Source organism: Pelophylax lessonae (genome assembly GCF_965119305.1).
Source record: "Pelophylax lessonae genome assembly, chromosome: 3".
NCBI classification, from domain to species: domain Eukaryota; kingdom Metazoa; phylum Chordata; class Amphibia; order Anura; family Ranidae; genus Pelophylax; species Pelophylax lessonae.
The window spans coordinates 62953327-62977857 of NC_138770.1; the positions used below are offsets into that span (position 1 = coordinate 62953327).

Consider the following 24531-nt stretch of genomic DNA (forward strand, 5'->3'; position numbering starts at 1 on the left):
GACACACCAACTGAAGCACTGTATAGCACCTTTTAGCCTGACTCATTGAGCAGCTCCTTGAACGCTTCGGGGGGTACTTGTGGTTAGTAGGGTAATTCAGCAGAGGAGGGCATGGAGGAGGAGGAGGAGGAAGAGAAGGAAGGGGTTAGAGCTGAAAAATCTTGCATCATCACCACTAGCTGTATGGAGATATGGCGGCACAACAAGCTGCAGCACGGAGCCCTGTCCTGCATTCTTCCAAATTGCAAGCAGAGTTATCCAGTGTGCTGTGAACAAAAGCGTCCCTGACCATGCTTGCTGGACCACGTGTCAGCAGTAACGTGGACTTTGCGGCTGACTGCCTTGCCCAACAATGTCATAACATTGTCTTCCACGCATTGGTACAAAGCAGGAATGGCCTTACATGAAAAGAAAAAGCGACTGGGAACCTGCCATTGTGGTACAGCACATTCTGCAAATTCACGGAAAGGGCTGAATCCACCAGACAGAAAGGCAGAAGTTGTAAAGCCAAGCCAGCAGCTTTGACAAGCTTGCATTTAGACGGTGGGCATGTGGGTGGCAGTGGCTGTATTTTTATTTTTTTTTTGCTGCAGCAGATGGGGCAGAGAAGTTTGCCGGCTATAATCTACAGCTAGTGGTGTTCTACTGGCATATGTGCTGCAAGGACCTGGGATACCCTGCGCTGTACCATCATCCATGTCAGTGGAGGCTGCTGAGAGGTTATGAAGTATAGTGGGGATAAACTGAGGCGAGTAAGGAGGAGGAACAGAATTGCATCCCTTATGTGTGGCTTTCAGGTGCTTTTGCCAATGGGCTGAGTGGTGGGAGGTAAATACCTTGTTAAGCATGTGGTACCCAAATGGCTGGTGTTTTGCCACACTTGATGTGCTTGACACAAAGTTTTCAAATTACAACAGTGCGATCAGCTGCACATGTGCTAAAAAATGCCCAGACAGCTGAACTGTGGGAAGGGTGCTGGGAGATAACAGCTCTACAATGTGATGGAATAGGGTGGCTGCTCTCTACTCTTCTATGATGGCTGCCTCATTGGGGTTGTGTCTCACCCTCACTTTCCTCCTCTGCTCTATCCGGCACCAAAGTCATATCAGTGACCTCATCATTATCTCCTCCATCCTCATTACCACTGAAGACAACTTGGCAATACTCTGCGGCTGGCGAAACATTACTGCCAATTTGTGTTCCAGTCAGTGTTCTCCCCTCTCTGTAGGCTCATGTTGCTACCTTACATATTTACATAGTTACATGAGTCAGCCTCAGAACCAACATCTGAATCGAGTAATGGCTGTGCATCGTCAAGGAGAAGGTGGCTGATGCTGTGTTCAAATAACTCAGCTGACCCCTCCATGCCTGATGCTGGGGCTATGGCAGGGATAGCAGTGGACAAGAAGGCATATTTAGCCACTTTGGCAGTTGCAGTGGACTGCACACTAGCCTCTGCTTGGGTGACAGAGAATGAGGAGGATGAGGATGGTTTAGTGAGCCAGTCCACCACCTCCTCTGCATGCTGTGCCTGGATAGCATAGGGAACATCACTAAACAGAGGAAATGATGCCCTGCCTGAGGACGGACCACGTCCACCTTTGCCTTTGGAAACATACACTGCTGGCTCCCCCACAGTGCCATGGAAATGTCTGCCTCTCCTTATTGGCCTCCCAGACATGACGGGAAGGTGCTTATTAACAAAATGTAATAAAGATGTGGAAATATGTATGTCGATGCCCTTTAATCAATGGAAAGTGGTGTTTGGTGCATTGTAATCTAAGTACTCACTACACAGACACACTCCACCAGCACACTACAATATACTGCAGTAAAACTGCACTGACACACTTCAATATACTGCGTTAAACGTGCACTAACACACAGAAATATACTGCCTTAAACAGCACATAACGAACTGTAATCTACTGTGTTAAATGTGAAATCACACACTGAAATATACTGCATTAAAAGGCACTAAACGCACTGAAATATACTGTGTTTAACATACAATAATGCACAGAAATATACTGCGTTGAATGTGCACTAATGCACAGAAATGTACTGCGTTAAATATGCAGTTACGCACTGAAATATATTGCGTTAAATGTGCAATGACACACAGAAATATACTGCGTTCAATGTACACTAACGCACAGAAATATACTGTGTTAAACAGCATGTAATGCACTGAAATATACTGCATTAAATGGCACCTAACGCAAAGAAATATACTGCGTTCATTGTGCATTAACGCACTTAAATATACTGTGTTCAATGTGCGATAATGCACAGAAATATACTGCGTTAAATGTGCACTAACGCACAGAAATGTACTGCATTAAATATGCAGTAACGCACTGAAATATACTGTGTTCAACATGCAGTAACGTACAGAAATATACTGCGTGTAATGTGAACTAACACACAGAAATATACTGCGTTAAACATGCAGTAACGCACTGAAATATACTGCGTTCAACGTGCAATAACGCACAAAAATATACTGCGTTAAACGTGCACCAATGCACAGAAATATACTGCATTTAACATGCAGTAACGCACTGAAATATACTGCGTTGAACGTGCAATAATGCACAAAAATATACTGCGTTAAAAGTGCACTAACTCACAGAAATGTACTGCATTAACTGGCATGTAACGTAAAGAAATATACTGCATTAAACGTGCACTAACGTACTTAACTATAATGTAGTCAACCTGCCCTGACAAAACGAACACTAAAGAAACACTAAAGTGAAAACGAATGGTCACTACACTCACACTGACTGAACTATCACTAGAGTCACACTAAACTGATATTCTACACTGACACTAGAATCAGAATAGCACGCTAACTCTCTAGTAGCACTGAACAGAGCCCTGTTCTATCTCTCTCCATGCCGGTATCGCACTACAAATGGCGGCTATTGAAAGAATACTTTTATAATGTGTGGTGGGACTAAGAGCAATGAGCCATGATTGAATAGAGTCATCATTACTTTCTCCAATCATGGCTCTGACAGTGTTCTGTGCCCTGATTGGGCAAAGCTTTCGTTGCTTCAACCATTCAGGGCTTCCAATGCACTGTACGACGGCGCAATGCACTGTGGTCATTCGGCGGGCCGAACAAACGGTGGAACGCCCCGATAATTCGGGTGTTTGTCAAACGGGCGAACAGCCAATGTTTGGCCCGAACTCATACTCAGGCCGAATCATTCGCCCATCCCTACTGCTAAGAAGCATATTTCACATTTGGTGTATTTTGTCAGAAAATGAATACCCCCCCCCCCATCAGGTAAATTGTTATTATTCAGGATTTTCAGGTTCCATTTTCCCCTTTGTCTGGAGCGCAAAAAACAAAGAACGTGCTACAAGTGCAAGTCCGAGGGTTGCTATAAAGGAGGTAGCACCTCTGCTGCAATGTTATTGCTTGAAGTAATTCTCTTTTATTATTTTTATTTCTTGTGATTTGGAGAGCACTCAATGCAGGTGTAGGCTATTACTGCAGACTGGATGCCGCTACCATTATCTTAGCACAGCGGCTGTAAAACACGGTGGAGGCGGCGGCAGTTGGCTCATCAGGGGCCCGTAATTGGGCAGATGTTGCTCTTGATGTGAAGCGGTTTTCAGATGTCTGCGTACTCTTCACTTATTGTCTCCGAGCCAGAATGGCTGCTGCGTTATCAGCAAGAGATGAGCCACCAGGGGTCAAAGTGGCTGCAAATGTTTTAAATTGCGGCGGAGAATTACTTTGATTTACACAAAATAAATAAAACATCTTATCTAGAGTTCTGGAAAAAAGGCAGTACAGAGGAATGTTACATTATCTATTATAACAAGAGTCACAAGTTTGGTAAAATGGAGTAGAAACAGCAAGAAACACATCTGTTCCCGTTGCTTCACTCCTGCCAAATGACAGGTCCCATGGATGGCAGCTGCTATAAAGAAAGGGGCGGGTCATAGTGATGTCATATCCATATATGGTCATTGATGTTACCTGGGAAACCCCGATCTTTCTTTATAGCAGTTCTCATCCACCAGATCTGGAGTGAAGATTCGGGAACAGTGCTTTGTGGGTGACGTGCATTCACATCGCTGGAAGACATAATTGACAATGGATTTACATCTTGGGACATTTTTTTTCTAATTAGCCACTTCAGCCCTGGAAGGTTTTACCCCTTTCTTGACCAGGCCATTTTTTGTGATGGGGCACTGCGTTGCTTTAACTGACAATTGCGTGACCGTGCGATGTTGTACCCAAATAAAATTGATGTCTTCTTTTCCCCATAAATAGAGCTTTCTTTTGGTGGTATTTGATCACCTCTGCCATTTTTTTTTGCACTATAAACAAAAAAAGAACCATATTTTTGAAAAAAACAAACAAACAATATTTCTTACTTTCTGCTACATAACATTCCCAATAAAAATAAAATCGAAAAAAAATCAATTTTTTCATTATTTTAGGCCAATTTGTTTTCTGCTACATATTTTTGGTAAAAAAAATCCTAATAAGAGCCGGTTCACACTGGGGCGACTTGTCAGGCGACCTGGTCGCCTGACAAGTCGCCGTGGGTCGCCTGCCATAGATTAGCACAGGACCCATTCTAATAGGAGCGACACAAGTCGCTCCGACTTAGAAAAAGGGTCCTGTACTACTTTGGGGCGACCTGGAGCGACCTGCATTGACTTCAATGATATGAAGTCCGTGCATGCCGCTCCGAGGTCGCGGTGCGCGCTGTGCACCGCGACTTCACAGGTCGCCCCGGCAAGTCGGGTCGCCCCTATGTGAACCGGCTCTAAGTGTATATTGATTGGTTTGCACAAAAGGTATAGCATCTACAAAGTATGGGATACATTTATGGACTTTTTATTTTTATTGGGACTGCGACATTGCGGCGGACAAATCTGACACTAAGGGGTTGATTTGCTAAAACCGGAGCACTCAGAATCCGCCGCTGTTGTGCATGGTAGCCAATCGGCTTCTAACTTCAGCTTGTTCAATTAAGCTTTGAGAAAAAAACCTGAAAGCTGATTGGTTTCTATGCAGAGCTTCACTAGATTTTGCACCATGCAGTTTTAGTAAATACTCCCCTCAGTGACACTTTTTGGGGACCAGTGACACCAATACAGTGATCAGTGCTAAAAACAAATGCACTGTTACTGTATAAATGACACTGGCAGGAAAGGAGTTAACACCTGGGGTGATCAAGGGGTTGATTGTGCTCCTAGTTTGTGCTTTCTAACTGTGGGGGGAATGGAGGAAAATATAGATCTTTGTTTCAGCTTAAATGAAACACAAGATCTCACTTTCACTCCCTGACAGAACAATGGTCTGCCTAGTTTAAATAGACAGACCGCCATTCTGTCATTCCTCGGAATGATCGGTGGGTCCCATGGGCCATCACAGCCGCCGGACCCACTGATTGGCTCCCACTGTGTCCAATCACAGCTGGAGCGGCGCTTCAGCGGCGCGCACACCCCCAACATCTCCTGCACAAAATCGCGAACATGTACGTGATTTTGCGCAGCCGGGCTGCCCTGTCACAGTGGGTGGTCTGGAACTTGTTAAAGAACTTTGTCTTTATTAACACTTTTTTTTTTCTTTTCCATGACTAGGGATACTACAGTACGTACCCTTTACTCATTAACAAAGGGAAGGTGGAATCAAGGATCTCCTTTATTGTTAAAGGTGGTTTTGAGATTCAGATACACCCCCACCTGCAGACCCCCACAACCACCAGGCCAGGGTTGTGGGAAAGAGGCCTTTGTCATCATCAACACGGGGACAAGGTGCTTTGCCAGGTGGGATCCAGGGTTTCCACCTCATCCCTTTAAACCAGGACACACATTAATTACACAGGTTCTGTGGCTGATTAAGGTGCCTTATGTGCAATATATCAGGAGGGTATGGTGCAGGGGCTCAGGAGGGCAGAGTACAAGGGGGGGTCAGGGGGGCATGGTGCAGGGAGGTCAGATTGCAGGGAGGTCTGAAGGGCATGGTGCAAGCAGGTCAGGAGGGCATGGTGCAAGCAGGTCAGGAGGGCATGGTGCAGGCAGGTTAGGAGGGCATGGTGCAGGCAGGTTAGGAGGGAATTGTGCACGGAGGTTAGGAGGGTATTGTATTGGGGGGTCAGGAAGGCACAAAAGATCTTTACTTTTGCAGAGTGGTGCAGGGAAGCTGTCATAGAAGAGCTGCATGTTCTGATGCCCACCAGTCCTCCTCTAAATTATCACCCACAAGTGCCTTGAATGGATGGAAAGGGGAGGGCTAGTGTGGAGGCACGCACTGCATTCAGTGGAAGAGCTTGGGCATGTTTGGTCTCGAGCCTGAACCCTCCCAAGCTATTTCCGAGGCTTTGCCTGCCCCACAGCTGCACTTATGCAAGGGATGATCATAGGGTTGTCTCTGCAGGCTGGGATTGGTTAAGCATGCGCCTGTGTGCTCTGAAGCTGTCAGGGAGAAACACAGTGTCGGCAACCTGGGGATCTGTTCGCGATCCACCTGTCACCTGCCTGTGGTCCACAGGTGGATCACAATTGACGAGTTGCTGACCACAGGTGTAGAGGTGTAGTTGTTACCATGAACTGGTGGGAATGTAATAGCAGCCAGACAGCGAGGAGTGGTACCAGGCACGGGTGACAGGTCCTCTGATAGCGAGGGGGTCAGTACTCTGGCTCCCTCCCTAGCGGTAGGTTCCCCAAAAGTATTTGAGACCAACTCACAGTACGGAGACCCCAAGGACCTAGCCGTATGGTACGAGAGAGTTGAAGGAGTAATTAGTACACATATAAGGTCTGCGCTTAGGCACGGCGGGACCCCATTCTGTCACTGTGATTGAGGTAGCAGCAGAGAAAAGTTGGACTGGTGGAGCGAGACACAAGCTCAGCGTTGTCCCCCACTAAACGCCACATACTGGAAGATGACGTGTACATCGATATGGGACGGAGTGTTTCACAGGGGGAAGTTGCATGTGTTACACAGCTGCACAAGGTGTTCAGCTCACTTCTAGCTGGGGTTCCACCTTAATGATGAAGTTCACATGACCAAGGCCGGCCTAGTCCTGGGCATTAGTAAGCACGTTCATGTGAAGAGGTATCCCCATGTGCAGGGTAAGTAGGTGAGTAGAATGTTCCTTACATTGGTGATTACTGGGAAGAATGCACCTTACAGATAGCTAAAGAGATAATTCACATAAGTGGTTACTCTGAAAGGTAGAACTTGCTTATTGTTCAAGAAACTCCTAGCAACCTCTAGAGGAACCCTAGGGTTTCATAGAACTATGGTTAAGAACGGCTACTCTAGAGGAACCCTGGATAGGAATGGCTGCTCTAGAGGAACCCTGGGTAGGAATGTCTGCTCTAGAGGAACCCTAGGTATTGATGGCTGCTCTAGAGGAACCCTGGGTAGGAATGGTTGCCCTAGAGGAACCCTGGGTAGAAATGGCTGCTCTAGAGGAACCCTGGGTAGGAGTGGCTGTTCTAGAATAACCCTGGGTAGTAATGGCTGCTCTAGCGGAACCCTGGATCGGAATGACTGCTCTAGAGGAACCCTTGGTAGAAATGGCTGCTCTAAAGAAACCATGGCTAGGAATGACTGCTCTAGAGGAACTGTGGATAGGAAAGGTTGCTCCAGAGAGACCGTGTGTATAAATGGCTGCTCTGGAAGAAACCTGGTAAGGAATGGCTGTTCTAGAGGAACCCTGGTTAGGAATGTCTGCTCTAGAGGAACCCTGGGTAGAAATGGCTGCTCTAGAGCAGTGGTCCTCAACCCTGGCCTACAGGGCCCACTAACAGGCCAGGTTTGCAAGATAACTGAAATACATCCCAGGTGATATCATTTGCTGCTCAGTAATTGCAGTACTCTAGTCTGCATCTCCCCAAGGTAATACTTAAAATCTGGCCTGTTAGTGGGCCCTGAGGACCGGAGTTGAGGACCACTGCTCTAGAGGAACCCTGGGTAGTAATGGCTGCTCTAACGGAACCCTGGATCGGAATGACTGCTCTAGAGGAACCCTTGGTAGAAAAGGTTGCTTTAAAAGAAACCCTGGGTAGAAGTGGCTGTTCTAGAAGAACCCTGGGTAGTAATGGCTGCTCTAGCGGAACCCTGGATCGGAATGACTGCTCTAGAGGAACCCTCTGTAGAAAAGGTTGCTCTAAAAGAAACCCTGGGTAGGAATGACTGCTCTAGAGGAACTGTGGATAGGAATGGTTGCTCCAGAGAGACCGTGTATATAAATGGCTGCTCTGGAAGAACCCTGGTAAGGAATGGCTGTTCTAGAGGAACCCTGGGTAGGAATGTCTGTTCTAGAGGAACCCTGGGTAGGAATGTCTGCTCTAGAGGAACCGTAGGTATTGATGGCTGCTCTAGAGGAACCCTGGAGTGGAATGGCTGCTCTAGAGGAACCCTGGATTGGAATGGCTGCTCTAGAGGGACCCTGGATTGGAATGGCTGCTCTAGAGGAACCCTGAGTAGGAATGACTGCTCTAGAGGAACTGTGGATAGGAATGGTTGCTCCAGAGAGACCTTGTGTATAAATGGCTGCTCTGGAAGAACCCTGGTAAGGAATGGCTGTTCTAGAGGAACCCTGGTTAGGAATGGCTGTTCTAGAGGAACCCTGGGTAGGAATGTCTGCTCTAGAGGAACCGTAAGTATTGATGGCTGCTCTAGAGGAACCCTGGAGTGGAATGGCTGCTCTAGAGGAACCCTGGATTGGAATGGCTGCTCTAGAGGAACCCTGGATTGGAATGGCTGCTCTAGAGGAACCCTGGGTAGGAATGGCTGCTCTAGAGGATCCCTGGATTGGAATGGCTGCTCTAGAGGAACCCTGGATTGGAATGGCTGCTCTAGAGGAACCCTGGGTAGGAATGGCTGCTCTAGAGGAACCCTGGATTGGAATGGCTGTTCTAGAGGAACCCTGGGAAGGAATTGCTGCTCTAGAGGAACCCTGGGTAGGAATGGCTTCTCCAGAGGAACCCTGGATCGGAATGGCTGCTTTAGAGGAACCCTGGGTAGGAAAGGCTGCTCCAGAGGAACCCTGGGTAGGAATGGCTGCTCCAGAGGAACCCTGGGTAGGAAAGGCTGCTCCAGAGGAACCCTGGATCGGAATGGCTGCTCTAAGAATATTGGAAAGCTTAAATTGTCTCTGTGTCTATAAGCCAGACTTAACTTTGAGTAGAGATCTTTGCTTAAACTGTACTTCTCCTGCACCATGTTTCTGATCAGTGTACTGTATGTCCTACTTTTATCTTGATAGTTTTTACTAGTCCTAGCAACTGATGATTTCAGAGGCACTGTACTTTGTTGGACTTGCATATGTGCAAAGTAATTTAGCGGTCGTTTGTCTGCTATGTATGTTGTAGTCAGTCAGCTGGTAATGTTTGTATAGTAGCATGTCTATGGGCATGCCCCCCAACTTTCTGAGATGGGAATGAGGGACACCTATTAGCCAAAATGTAGGCTAAGGACACACCCCCTGCCATGCCCCCTTAAAAGAAAATTGTACAAAAAAATGATTGATAAACCCACAAGTGTTTTTTTTCCCCACTACTATTCCTTTACTTTGGTTTTTGGAATTCACAAATACAGCAATTTTTAAATTGGATGAAAGGGTTAGCACTGTTTTTAAAAGATAAACAGTGCATTATATATACAACTACATACAGTAGATCAGACCAAAATGAGGGACAAATGAGGAGGAAAGAAGGATTGAGGAACTTTGTTCCGCATGAGGGACAGTCCCTCGAAATCAGGGACAATTAGGAGCTATGGACATGTAAGAACTCTGTAGTAAAATCTTTCCACAAGATTCACTTAATTTTGCAGCTGCGGACGTCTTTTCATACACATTTGATGTTCAGTACCCAAACCGCAGACCAAAGCTGACTGAGAATTGGCGGGGGGAGGGGTCTATTTCGGCACCTTTGTACATAAACCCAAAGGGAAGTATTCATCAACACACTGCAATATGCAGAAATAGCAATGACCCTCTCCCCACCCTCCAAGTGTTTCTTATGCTAACTTTTACTATCTGAAAATATTAGGAACATTAATGCGTTTTAAAGCCTGCGCTGATGAACCGTGAAAAGCATTTGCAAAACTGCAGAAGAAACTTTTTGCTCTTGGATGAAGTGGATGAAGAAATTACTGATGAGGCGTGCAAGCACACAGATAGTTGGCATAGGGCTTTGAACTCACAGCACAGCTCTTTCTCTAGCAAAGTGGAAGTCACCTTTCTTGATATAGCAGGGCCTCGAGTGCAGACCTAGACATCACAAAAGGGCCACACAAAATCCATCAGTGGCGGTTTTAGGCATGGGCGAACCCGGAAGCCACCCGGGGCGGCATTTCCGTGGGGGGCAGCATGACAGTGTTCCCCAACCCCCGGGCCGCGCCGCGGACCGGTACCGGTCCGTGGATCAAATGGTACTGGGCTGCCCGAGGAACTTTGAATAATTTCACTGTGGCAGCCGAGCCGAGGCGCAGAGCATTGCTCCCCCCCCCCCCCCCCCGAGCCCGCCCAATATGTGACAATAGCGAATGAGAATTCGCTATTGTCACACTGATCCTCCTCCTGGCCAATCAGGGAGAGGGTCCTCCCACTTCCTGATTGGCCGAAAAGCAAACCCCACGCCATTGGCCGAGGAGGAGGCGCCGCAGGAGGACTGAGGAGACGCAGGGAATCCGGGGACTGAACTGAAGAGGTAAGTGAGGTAAGTGCACGGACGGGTCTCGAGGGGGGAACGCTGGTGCACTGCATTGAAAGGTGGCACGCTGGCATCTCTACATTGAAAGGGGGCAATGCTGTGGCACTCTGCATTTATTGGGGGCATTGCTGTGGCACTCTGCATTTATTGGGGGCAATGCTGTGGCACTCTGCATTTATTGGGGGCAATGCTGTGGCACTCTGCATTTATTGGGGGCAATGCTGTGGCACTCTGCATTTATTGGGGGCATTGCTGTGGCACTCTGCATTTATTGGGGGCAATGCTGTGCCACTCTGCATTTATTGGGGGCATTGCTGTGGCACTCTGCATTTATTGGGGGCATTGCTGTGGCACTCTGCATTTATTGGGGGCAATGCTGTGGCACTCTGCATTTATTGGGGGCAATGCTGTGGCACTCTGCATTTATTGGGGGCAATGCTGTGGCACTCTGCATTTATTGGGGGCAATGCTGTGGCACTCTGCATTTATTGTTATGTTGTCATGTTATTTTTTTTTTTGGGGGGGGGGGGGCGCCGGGAGGGAGTCTTGCCCGGGGAGCAATTTAATGTAGAACCGCCACTGAAATCCATGAATGTAAAGCTACAGAAAATTGGTAGACTGAAGATATGCAAAATGATGGTTGGAGACTATGACTGTATCCCTAAACGCGACCCTAGCCTACTATGCTACTAACTAGTCTCATAAGATGCCTGATAAGGATTGTTGGAGTCTGGGGAGTGGGGACATGCTTAGGGATAAGGTCATAGTATGGAGACTCATTACACGAGAATCCTGGAGACCTCTGCTATTACAGATCCTTTACAGGTCAACGCTTCCATATTTGTGCTCCTGTAGCATTCGCCCTCTGAGAGGGATGCAGTTTTTGTATCCAAGGTTCTATTCCTGCTAGTGCAGCAGTCAGGCAAACAGCAACTTCCACACTGGATCAGGAAACACAGTCTAGAGGTTTCCTTTTATTGCAGAATAACTTGGGTAGGGTTGGGGGAGCTGCGGAATACTCCATTTTACTAACAAGAACAATGAGGAGACGCTTCCTTGAAGCGGCTCTGCAGAAGTCCTTTAATCAGTGAGACAATAGGTGGAGAGCACTGGGGTATCTCTAGCAATGTACCAGGCCAGGCAAACCTTGTACTCTGTTCATCAGTGATAGTAGAAGCAACAGTCACTGAAATCCTTCCTCTTTATGTCAGTACTCAGCAGAGTTGTATAAAGTACTCGAAACCCATACTTGAGTAAAAGTACAAGTGCTCGATCAAAAAGTGACTTGAGTAGAAGTGGAAGTGCTTAATCAAAAAGTGACTTGAGTAGAAGTACTAAAGTATTCAACATTTTTTGTACTTGAGTATTGCAAGTAGTTTTTTTTTTTTTAATTTTGCTACTCAAGTACTGAAAGTAAAAGTACCAGTAGTTTTGAAAAAAAAATGCTACTCAAGTACTGAAAGTAAAAGTACAAGTACTGTGTTATGTAGTTATTAAAGAAAGAAGTCAAAAGTTTGAACATCATATTGTTTTTTATTATTTCAAATGCAGCTTTTATTTATACATACAGTAGCATTTATTTTTGTATGCGCTGATAATACACATGTTTTGAGCTTCATGAAACCTGCCATCTACTATTCTGGCAGTGGTAATTTTTATAATAGTAACGAGTAACTATGCAGCACAAAAAAAAAAAAAATATCGGAGTAGAAGTATTGAAATCATCGAAAAAAGGTAGTGAAGCAAAAGTGGAAGTATGAGAAAAAAATTCTACTCTAGGAAAGTACAGATACCGCCTTTCGGTACTTAAGTACAGTAGTGAAGTAGTTCTACTTAGTTACTATACATCGCTGGTACTCAGTGTCCCTCAAGCTTGGAATGTTATCCTCAGACTTTAGCAAGCGAGTTCCTCTATGCAATTCCCAGGACAGGTCTTCAGGGGCACCCATCTTTAGCCCCTTATAAGGTTTTTGGCTAATTTGGCCCTCAAGCTAAGCATTGCTGGGGCCCCCACAAGCAGGGTGGGCGTTCAGCAAGACTGCCAGAAAGGCAGTCAGCCCTTGTGGCTGAAAATCTCTCCTCCAGGGAAAGAGAGACCCTCCCCGTGGTTCCAGACTATTTATGCATCTTCAAAACACCATCTGGACTCACCTCCTGAGGGATTGGCAGATTCTGCATAAATCTCCAGAAAACAAGGGAAAGCAATCCAACCTTCAACTTGTCGAGCTCAGAGAAACCCAAAGAAATCAACCACAGCTCAAATGAACACAGGAGAATATTCTCTGTATATTACCTACTAGGAGAATGTTTTCTTCACTGGCTTAAGTAAGCACCTGGGTAAAGAAAATACAGGGGCCCCAATGGCCACTCCATAAGTGCTTAAGGGCTGCATGTAGCCCCCTTGTTAGCAGGGCCTTGATTTGTCACCAGCAATGGTCATGCTGGCCAAGGTCACCCCCCCCCCCCCAACTCCCTTCTGTATCATGCTCTTGTAATATGGGGGAACCTCATTATCTTGCTTACTCACATGCTCCTGGCCTGAGGCCCACCTCACAAAATAAATGACATTTTACTTTAACTGCAACAAGTTCATCAATTCTTTCCAACACAAATTCCCTACTTCTCTTTGCACCCGGCATTGGCAACACTGAATATTTCAATTTCACATTAAACATGGGGATGCTGACCAGCACTTCCAGCTCCTCACTGTAGATCCCCTTAGATGGGTTCTCCAATGGGGCCTATATTGGGCCTACCCTAAAGGGCTACTTCTTTGGACTGCCAGCCTACATTTTCTGTAGACAATCTAGGGTTGTCATCCAACTCTACTAAAAAGAAGGGGGAGAAAATATTCCAGAGTCCAACTGGACTGTAAGGAGTACAACCCCACTCAATAAAAGAGTGTCAGCTTGAGAGGAAAACTCCCGGGCTACCTCTTTTCTGGAAGTGCTGAGTCCTGCAGCCCCAGGCAAAGAACAAATAGTTCAACCATAAAGGGAACCCCCAAGTCAAAAGACCAGATGGGGTAAGGACAAGATCTAAAAAGCAATATATAAATATATTTTAGAAGTTCATATAACATGAATGGTTCCCAGACAGACACACACAGCAAGTGGCAAAGTGCCTAAAGTCAAGGAGAATACTGAAAGGAGGGAAGGAAGGAAAGAAGACACCCATACAAACAGGGAATAAAAGTAAGCCAGAGCCACCAGTCAGCAATCCTCAAAAAAGAAGGGGTTGGTACTCCAACCATACTATCCCAAGGATATACGACCAGGGGATATAGTAAGGCAACTTCAATGTAATTTATATGGGTTGTCTCCTCCACCCCCAAAGTCCCAAAGAGATAACACCAGAAATAGCAAAGTTTGTGAAAGGATATAAACACCACAGATGTCCTCAACTCCGTCTGTTTAGAATTGCCAATAATAGTGTCTCCAGGATGGAGAGCGGCTGCGTCCATTGCACAGGCTGTCTCCATAATAAGCAGGACTCCACCGGAAGGGGCAGAGCGCCCGCCCATCACTTCTGGCGCGGGCGCCAAATAACGGAGCATGCACGGGAGCCAGGGTGACGCACAAACGTCACCTCTGGCCGCTACATCGCTCCTAGCCCCGGCCGGGTCAGGAGTAGGACAAGCCATATCCTGGCTGGGCGCCTGAGCACTTCCCAGACCACAACACAACCACCACCAGGCATCCACAGTGACACCCATCACGCACCCCCCAGCCCAGCCAAAAAATATATACATATAATTATCTTACAAAAAGTGCACAGAAATAGACATAATTATATTACAATATGAAGAAAAAAAAAAAAGGAGGAAAATGAAATTATAATTTAAAAATATTTATGTGAGATAAGGTTGAAAGGAAATAGCCGTGTTAAGACCTGGTGGGGAAGTGACTTGTAGATCATAGATCCACTTAACCTCTTGTTTGAGTATTCTATTATCGAAGTCACCCCCACATGGGTTGTGGAGGATGACCTCAAGAACAGAAAACATGATTACATTGGGGTCATAACTATGGCAATATCTATTTACAAATAGGTGTGAAGAATATGCCTGCATCAATGTAATATAGATGGTCCTGGATGCGGCGTGAGAACGTCCTTTTAATTTTCCCCACAAAAAGGGGCTGCATATACATAAAGCAATATAAACGACCCGCACAGTTTGACAGTCTGCATAGCCCCTTAGTCTGTGAGTCATCCCACCCGGAAGCTGAAGGGTGTTTCCCTCATGGACCCAGGGGCATTGGTCACAGTGTCCACAGTGATAGGTCCCCCCTATTTCCTGTGTCCCCTTTTCATCTTGGGTTGTCGTTCTTCTGGGATGCGCCCAGACAGTCCGGGTTTCGGACCGCCTGAAACCCGGACACATTATTCAGACCGGATTGTGGCTCCCTAAGTAACCGAGTACCACAACTGCCTAGTGCATAGGCGTGTGCACGGGCCAAGCACACCCTAATCACCAGGGTTGCCAACAGTCCAGAGACTGCAGCTGAGTGTCTGCGGCACATTCTCTCACACTGGCTAGAGCCAGCACAGTCCCCCCTCCCCCCAACCGCACGCATGGGAGTGGAGAGAGAGCTTGATCTGCTCCTCCTCCTCCTGCCCCTACCCCTCTGTGTCTGCCCACCTACACTCCAATCTTCGAGGTGCTGTGCCTCAGAAAACGGATGTGTGGGCAGGTCATTTTAAGTTCAGCAGCTGGAAGATACTTTGTGAATGAAAGGTGCTTCCATCCTTGGGTGAGTGAGCTCACTATCCACTGTCTGCAACTGAAGTCTCCCCCCTTTCCCCCTTCTCTCTCCTCGAGTGACTACACTAAGGTAAGGGAACTCAAATCTAAAGGGTGCTCTGTGGACTCTGATGTAAGTGGGGCTTTGGGAACCCTGTTTTGAGGGGGAATGCTGGGAAGTCTGATGTAAGTGGGGGCTTTGGTGAGCAGAAACTCCCTTATATCAGAGATCCCCTTTACACCAGAGTCCACAGCATTCCCCCCTTTAAAAAAAATAAAAATTGGGTTTGGCTTGAAGAAAAGGTGGCAATCCTTCCCAATAAACTCTGCCCCAAGCTCTACCAGCCCTAGATTATATGGGACTAAGCTAGCCCCACCCATAGTATCCATCCAGGGTATGGGTTTCCTTAAAAAGGAGTGCTAACCCCTGCTTACACCTGAGTAACAGACTGGGCTCCATGACTCTAGCATGGCAGAATACATGATCTGACCTCTTGCACTTTATATTCCAGGTGGACCAAGAGAAGAAGCAGGTAACAGTGGAGGCTGGCATACTGCTGAGTGAGGTGAATGAGGTCCTGGCCAAGAATGGAATGGCCTTATCAAAGTAAGTACAGCAGTCATAGTTCTTACTTTACTGTTGTGTGTTTTTTGGATATACAGTATCTCACAAAAACACTGGAAGCCCTTGGGACCTGATATGTGGTCTGCACCTATCTGAGACCCTGTGACATACAGTATCTCACAAAAGTGAGTACACCCCTCACATTGTTGTAAATATTTTATTATATCTTTTCATGTGACAACATTGAAGAAATGACACTTTGCTACAATGTAAAGTAGTGAGTGTACAGCTTGCATAACAGTGTAAATTTGCTGTCCCCTCAAAATAGCTCAACACAGCCATTAATGTCTAAACCGCTGGCAACAAAAGTGAGTACACCCCTAAGTGGAAAAGTCCAAATTGGGCCCAAAATGTCAAGATTTTGTGGCCACCATTATTTTCCAGCACTGCTTTAACCCTCTTGGGCATGGAATTCACCAGAACTTCACAGGTTGCCACTGAAGTCCTCTTCCACTCCTTTATGACGACATCATGGAGCTGGTGGATGTTAGAGACCTTGCGCTCCTCTGCCTTCCATTTGAGGATGCCCCACAGATGCTCAATTGGATTTAGGTGTGGAGACATGCTTGGCCAGTCCATCATTTTTACCCTCAGCTTCTTTAGCAAGGCAGTGGTCGTCTTGGAGGTGTGTTTGGGGTCGTTATTAGGTTGGAATTTTGCCCCGCAGCCCAGTCTCCGAAGGGAGGGGATCATGCTCTGCTTCAGTATGTCACAGTACATGCCGGCATTCATGGATTCCTCAATGAACTGTAGCTCCCCAGCGCCGGCAGCACTCATGACACTCCCACCTCCATGCTTGACTGTAGGCAACACAGAATAGTCTTTGTACTCCTCACCTGGTTGCCACCACACACGCTTGACACCATCTGAACCAAATAAGTTTATCTTGGTCCAGTAATCCATGTCCTTAGTCTGCTTGTCTTCAGCAAACTATTTGCAGGCTTCCTTGTGCATCATCTTCAGAAGAGGCTTCCTTCTGGGACGACAGCCATGCAGACCAATTTGATGCAGTGTGCGGCGTATGGTCTAAGCACTGACAGGCTGACCCCCCACCCCTTCAACCTCTGCAGCAATGCTGGCATCTTTGCCATGAGGTGCCATGTTGAACTTCCAGTGAACAGTATGAGAGAGTGAGAGCGATAACACCAAATTTAACACACCTGCTACCCATTCACACCTGAGACCTTGTAATACTAACGAGTCACATCACTGCAGGGAGGGAAAATGGCTAATTGGGCCCAATTCGGATATTTCACTTAGGGGTGTACTCACTTTTGTTGCCAGCCATTTAGACATTAACCACTTGTCGACCAGCCACGTTGACTGTACTGTGGCAAAGTGGTTTGTTATCGTCTGACGACATAGATCTACGTCACCAGACAATCCCCTCTCTCGGTGGCGCGCGCGCGACACCGGAGGATTGCTCCCGCTGTATTCATTTACAGCGGGAGTCGGGCCAGAGGAGGAGAGGTGGTGATCACCGCTGCTCTTCCCCGATTGTCGGGGGTCTAGTGGGGAAATCCGCCCTCTTGTGTAAACAAAGCGGGCGGATCTCCTAAGTGACAGGCAGGGTCAGATTGCAGGGCTCAGCATAGCTCCCTCTCCAATAAAAATGAACCCCTTCCCTGTTAGTGTCATTTTTACAGTAACAGTGCATATTTTTAGCACTGATTACTGTAGTAATGTCCCTGGTACCCCCAAACGTGTCAAAAATGTCAGTCAAGGGTCCGATCTGTCCGCCACAATGTCGCAGTCCCGCAAAAAAAAAAAAAATCGCAGTTCGCCGCCATTACTCGTTAAAAAAAAAAAACATCAAAAATTACAGAAATCTTTCCCTTAGTTAGTAAACGCAATAACTTTTGCGCAAACCAATCAAAATACGCTGATTGGGATTTTTTTTACCAAAAATATGTAGCAGAAAACAAATTGGTTTAAAATGTTAAAAAATTTTGAGTTTTACATTTTTTTTGGGGGGGAATTTCATATAAAAAAAATGTGAAAAATATTGTTATTTTTTCAAAATTGTCGCTCTTTTTTTTGTTTATAGCGCAAAAAGTAAACATCGCACAGGTGATCAAATACCACCAAAAGAAAGCTCTATATGTGGGAAAAAAAGGACATAAATTTAATTTGGGTACAGCGTTGCACGACCGCGCAATTGTCCGTTAAATTAATGCAGTGCCGAAATCGCAAAATATGGCCTGGTCAGGAATGGGGTAAAACCTTCCGGTCATAAAGCGGTTAAAAATACGCTCATTGAGAATTTTTTTGTCAAAGACATGTAGCTAAATACATTTTGGCCTAAATATATGACAAAAATTGAATATATTGGATATTTTTTAACTGTCAAAGTAGAAAAATATTGTTATTTTTTCAAAATTGTCGCATTTTTTAATTAATATCGCAAAAAATTAAAATCACACAGGTGATCAAATACCACCAAAAGAAAGCTCTGTTTGTGGGGAAAAAAGGACGTAAATTTCGTTTGGGTACGGCGTTGCATGACCGCACAATTGTTAGTTAAAGTTGCACAGTGCCGAATCGCAAAAAGTGGCCTGGACGTAAGACAGCAAAATCCTCCGGTGGTAAAGTGGTTAATGATGAGTTATTTTGAGGGGACAGCAAATTTACACTGTTATACAAGCTGTACACTCACTACTTTACATTGTAGCAAAGTGTCATTTCTTCAGTGTTGTCACATGAAAAGATAGAATAAAATATTTACAAAAATGTGAGGGGTGTACTCACTTTTGTAAGATACTGTATGTCACAGGGTCTCAGGTGGGTGCAGACCACATATCAGGTCCCAAGGGCTTCCAGTGTTCATCATTAATATGACTCCATCCCTGAAAGCAGAAAGCCAAACATAACAAGATAAAATAACCCATTAAATAACATAACAAAAGCAGCTTCTGATGCAATATTCACCTCCAATCCAGAGATTGCCACCATAGTACCGTATTTATCGGCGTATAACACGCGCCGGCGTATAACACGCACCTAAATTTTAGGGCAGAAATTTCAGGAAAAAAGCTGAAATTTAAAATAAACAGCTTTAAACTCAGAACATTTTTTTAAATTAAATGTAGTCTTACCAGTGCCCAAAAATGCAGCCTCATCAGCGCAGTGTCCTTAAATGCAGCCTCGCCAGTGCAGTGCCCATACATGCAGCCTTGCCAGTGCCCATACATGCAGCCTCGCCAGCGCCAGTGCCCATACATGCAGCTTTGCCAGCGCCAGTGCCCATACATGCAGCCTTCGCCAGTGCCCATACATGCAGCCTTCGCCAGTGCCCATACATGCAGCCTTCGCCAGTGCCCATACATGCAGCCTTTGTCAGTGCCCATACATGTAGCCTTTGCCAGTGCCCATACATGCAGCCTTTGCCAGTGCCCATACATGCAGCCTTTGCCAGTGCCCATACATGTAGCCTTTGCCAGTGCCCATACATGTAGCCTTTGCCAGTGCCCATACATGTAGCCTTTGCCAGTACCCATACATGCAGCCTTTGCCAGTGCCTATACATGTAGCCTTTGCCAGTGCCCATACATGCAGGCTTTGCCAGTGCCCATACATGCAGCCTTTGCCAGTGCCCATACATGTAGCCTTTGCCAGTGCCCATACATGCAGCCTCGCCAGCCCCCATAATTGCAGCCTCGCCAGCGCCACTATACACACCACTAAAGATCTCCAGAAAGCAGTGCCGAGAGGTAGAAGGGGGCGGGCGGCGCCGAGAGGTAGAAGTGGGCGGGCGACGCCGAGGAGAAGGAAGTCCGCGCTCTCAACAGAAGTCCCGGCGTCTATGATTGACGTCGGCATAGGAGGCGGGACTTCCGATGACAGTGCGGACTTCCTTCTCCTCGGCGCCGCCCGCCCCTTTCTGACTCTGGGCGCTGCCCGCCCCCTTCTACCTCTCGGTGCTGCTTTCTTGACATTTTTTTTTTATATCGGCGTATAACACGCACAGCTACTTTTTCCTCCATTTTTAGGAGGAAAAAGTGCATGTTATACGCCGATAAATACGGTACTTTTTTTTGCTACTAGATGTCCTCAGTCCTATGGCCAGCATCATTCAGCCCACTCTCCTCTGGAACCAGGTCCTTCTGGATTCACCCCCAACCTGTGACTGGACAGTGAAAAGAGAAGCAGTACAGTGGTGCGCTCATCTCTACGCCACTCTTCTCTCTCCTCCTATCAGCATGCTCTTTGTCAGCACATGGCTCCTTTTGCTGCTTCTTCCTCTCATACTCCAGCCCTGCTGTACTACAGGAACTGCTTTTAATAAAAAAAAAAAATGCATATAATGATGTATTAATTAATACAAAGCTGCATTAATGTGTGTCTTTTACATCCGCCTGGAGTTCAGCTGCACATGGAATAGTCACTGATGATGCAGACACAAGCACATTGTCAGTAGCATCACTCAAGGTGTCACAAGAACAGGGAGTAAGGGAAATCTCCCCAATGGGGTCACAGAGAGAAACAAAGACTGAACAGAAATTGTAACTCCTTCCCACTCCTTTAGTGCCGGTTCACACTTGTGCGATGCGGGAAGGCTGCGAATATGCAGCGTGATCCCGCATCGCATCCACACATCTGGCAGTTCACACTGCCATATGCAATACGCAGGGGGTGTCAATTAAAAGTTAACGACACCCCCAGTTGCGATCGCATATCGCAGTGCGATCTGCAGGTACGCACAGAATCCGATCGCACTAGTGTGAACCACTGTGCGATCCGATTCTACTGCGGCTCAAAAAAAGCCTCATGTGCGTGTTTATTGCGGATACAGTGCATCCGCACATCAGATCGCATGTAATTAGGAGCAGTGCGCTCCGATATTACATGCGATCTCCGCAAACGCGGAAGGGTGAACCGGCACTTAAAATCGAATTAAAGCTGAAATCCAGGCAAATTAAAATTATTTGTAAACAATAATATATCATTAATGTCATTTCTAAATACAAGCAATGTAAGTGCATGAATGTGACCTGGTATCGGCCTCTTGCAATGTCTGTATAGCCAAGTTCAGACTGGGGGAGGGGAGCCAATTAGTCAATATGCTGATAAGAAGCATGCAGTGTGTATTCTTCAAAAAACATGCTGATAGGAGGAGAGAGCCAAGTCACAAAGAGAAGAGCTCATTGCTGTGCTGCTTCTCCTTTCACTGTCTAGTCACAGGCTTGAGTGGGTTCTTCAGAGGAAGTGCAATAAATGATGCTGGCCATCTAGTGGCAGAAAGATGGTACTGCCGAGTAAATCTCTGGATTGAAGGGAAACGTAGCAAAAGCTAGATTCGTTATTTTTATCGTTTTAATGTGCTGTTCATTTTATCCTATTTTTGGCTGGAGTTTTGCTTTAAACAAAATGAGCTATCTGTCTGTGCCAGGCAGTATTAGCCCCCGTTCACACTGGGGTGACGCTACTTCGCACCGCGACCTCCGAGGTCGCGGTGCGAGCAGCGCGCCGCGACCTCGGAGCGGCCGCCACGGACTTCATAACATTGAAGTCTATGGCGGTCGCCTCCTGGTCGCCCCAAAGAAGCTCCGGACCCTTTTTCTGAGTCGGAGCGACTTGTGTCGCTCCTATTAGAACGGGTCCGCAGCTTCCCTATGGGAGGCGACCTGCGGCGACCTGTGAGGCGACCAGGTCGCCTCACAGGTCGCCCCAGTGTGAACGGGGGCTTAATGGGAAAGTAAAATATATTTTTAGACATATTTTCAGTTATTATTGCATTTTCCTTATTTTATTTATTTATTTATTTTTAAATATGATCTTCTTTTTACATGCTTGTTTTTTCATGCTTATATTATTGTGTTAAACAAAGATTAGGTAAGCCACTAGATGGAGCTCTCACTGGCTATGTGTAATTACCATGAAGTGTCTACCTTCTGGGTATTTTTCAAATTTGCATGTATAAATTTCACAATTTACCGCAATAAGAAACAAAAAAAAAATATATATATATATATATATATATATATATATATGTGTGTGTGTGTGTGTATATATATACATACATATATAAATATTTATACAGTGTGTATATATATATATATATATATATATATATATATATATATATATATATAGTATAACATACTGTATATATATATATATATAGAGCATATATACAGTAATATAAAAAACAATTACATATATATGTGTGTGTGTGTGTGTGTGTGTATATGTATGTATATATATATATATATATATATATATATAGTATAACATACTGTGTGTATATATATATATATATATATATATGTGTGTGTGTGTGTGTGCATATATATATATATATATATATATATTTATTTTTATATATTTCTGTGTTTGTATATATATATATACACAGTAATATATAAAAATAATTATTATATATATATATATTCCAAATTCATTGGACTGGACCAATGGTGGCTTTAAAAACAAAAAACAAAAAATAAATAATTTTATATATATATATATATATATATATATATATATATACAGTATATATATATATATTTTTTTTAAAGCCACCATTGGTCCAGTCCAATGAATTTGTTTAGGCTGAGTTGATTTAATCAGTTTGCTGCATGCAGGAGGAAGCATTTCTTCAGTCTCCTACCCCCCAGTGGTTAGTGCTTTAACTTCATAGCAAGCGTCGCAAAGTGAGAGGCTACAGCATGGGGCTGCTCTGTGTCAGACATTTGTGAACACAGCCAAAAACTCTTCAGGAAGTCCATGAAGTAGAGGATGCCCCTGGATTAGGGTTGCCCCCTCATCCCTTTGAACCAGGACACACATTAATTGCATAGGTTCTGTGGCTGATTAAAGTGGTGATTCAACTCCCTTGGTGCCTTATAAGCATTATATCAGCCTCAGAACCTGTGTAATTATTATGTGTTCTGGATTAAAGGGATGAGGTGGCAACCCTACCCTGGATGATGCCTGAACAAAGATGGTGCTGTCCTTCTGGAGAGAAAAGCAGATGCAGGGATTGTACTGTGATATCAGTGTTACACTGACATATTACTTTGCAGCTATATCTGATGTCAGCTCCGCTTACAAGAAGCCTGTTGATATTTCGTGTTCAGTTAATCTGAACCTTAATGGAGCAGAAATATGCCCACTGAATGATGTGACACATGAGGGACGATCGGCAGGGCTCGCTCGGTGAGTTTTACACCATGTGATGGATTCTCTCTGACCCGTCTGACAGCGGTCAGGGGTCGAGATGATAAATATCTGCATCCACTGATTGAGTTTCGATCTGGTGGAGTCTCTGCAGCTGTCACATCTCCCTTTTCCTCAGACATCACCAGCCCAACCAATGTCAAGGTTATTGAATATATAGGAGACATGCAGGAAACTGATACCTATAGAATGGGAGAATTTGTAAAGAAGAACTCCGATCTGACCATAGAACATCTATAATAAACATCAGCTGAGAGCTCTCTGCTACTATGCTCATGTCCTTCATCTCAGTACAGCCTGTACCAAAAAAACACCAAATATTCCCATTACATCCCATAGACAAGTGATGGATTCACATCTGAGGACCTGAGATTGACCTTCTACATCGGGGGGCTCCATATTATGAACCTCTAAAAGATTTTATCTTTCCTGTAGCTCGGGTCAGTGGTGTGTCCTCAATGTGGGCCCACTGTGCGCACACACAGGTCTAACAGCAGGTAGGCAGAGGTCCACTACAACCAATCACATGCCTGCCCCAGTATTCACAGGAGGACAAAACTTCATGTAAGGGGTGACTCTGATAAGGACCCTGATGTACAGTGGACTCTGATGTAAGGGGGAGCTTTGGTGGGGACCATGATGTACACTGGACTCTGAAAAAAGGGGAGGGGACTCTGGTGGGGACTCCAATGTAAGGAGGGACTCTAAAGGGGACCCTGATGTAAGGTGGACTTTGATGTAAAGTGGGATTCTGGTGGAGACCATGATGTATGGGGGGAGTTTTATGGGGATCCTGATGTCCATTGTCCAGTGGACTGATATAAGGGAGGACTTTGGTGGGGATCATGATGTAAGTGGGACTCTGATGGGGACCAAAATGTACAGCGGACTCTGATATAAGGGGGGATTTTGTCGGATACTCCAATGTAAGGAGGGGCCCTAATAAAGACCCTGATGTAAGGTGGACTTTAAAATAAGGTGTGATTCTGGTGGAGACCATGATGTTAAGGGGGACTTCGATGGGGATCCTGATGTACAGTGGACTCTGATATAAGGGGGACTCTGGTGGGGACACCAATGTAAGGAGGGACTTTTATGGGGACCCTAATGTAAGGTGGGCTTTGATGTGAGGTGGGATTCTGGTGGAGACCATGATGTTAAAGGGGACTTTGAAGGGGATCCTGATGTACAGTGGACTCTGATATAAGGGGGGGACTCTGGTGGGAACACCATTGTAAGGAGAAACTCTGATGGGGACCCTAATGTAAGGTCGACT

At 45.6% G+C, this 24531-nt stretch overlaps 1 protein-coding gene across 1 annotated transcript in view; it reads left to right on the forward strand.

The window, feature by feature from the left end:
• The window catches only part of LOC309549724 (L-gulonolactone oxidase-like), a 229793-nt gene that overhangs the window by 46771 nt on the left and 158491 nt on the right, over positions 1–24531 (forward strand). The window contains exon 4 of the mRNA XM_082250217.1: positions 15964–16058. Coding sequence (XP_082106343.1) covers positions 15964–16058 — 95 coding nt within the window. The remainder of the gene's footprint in view (positions 1–15963; positions 16059–24531) is intronic.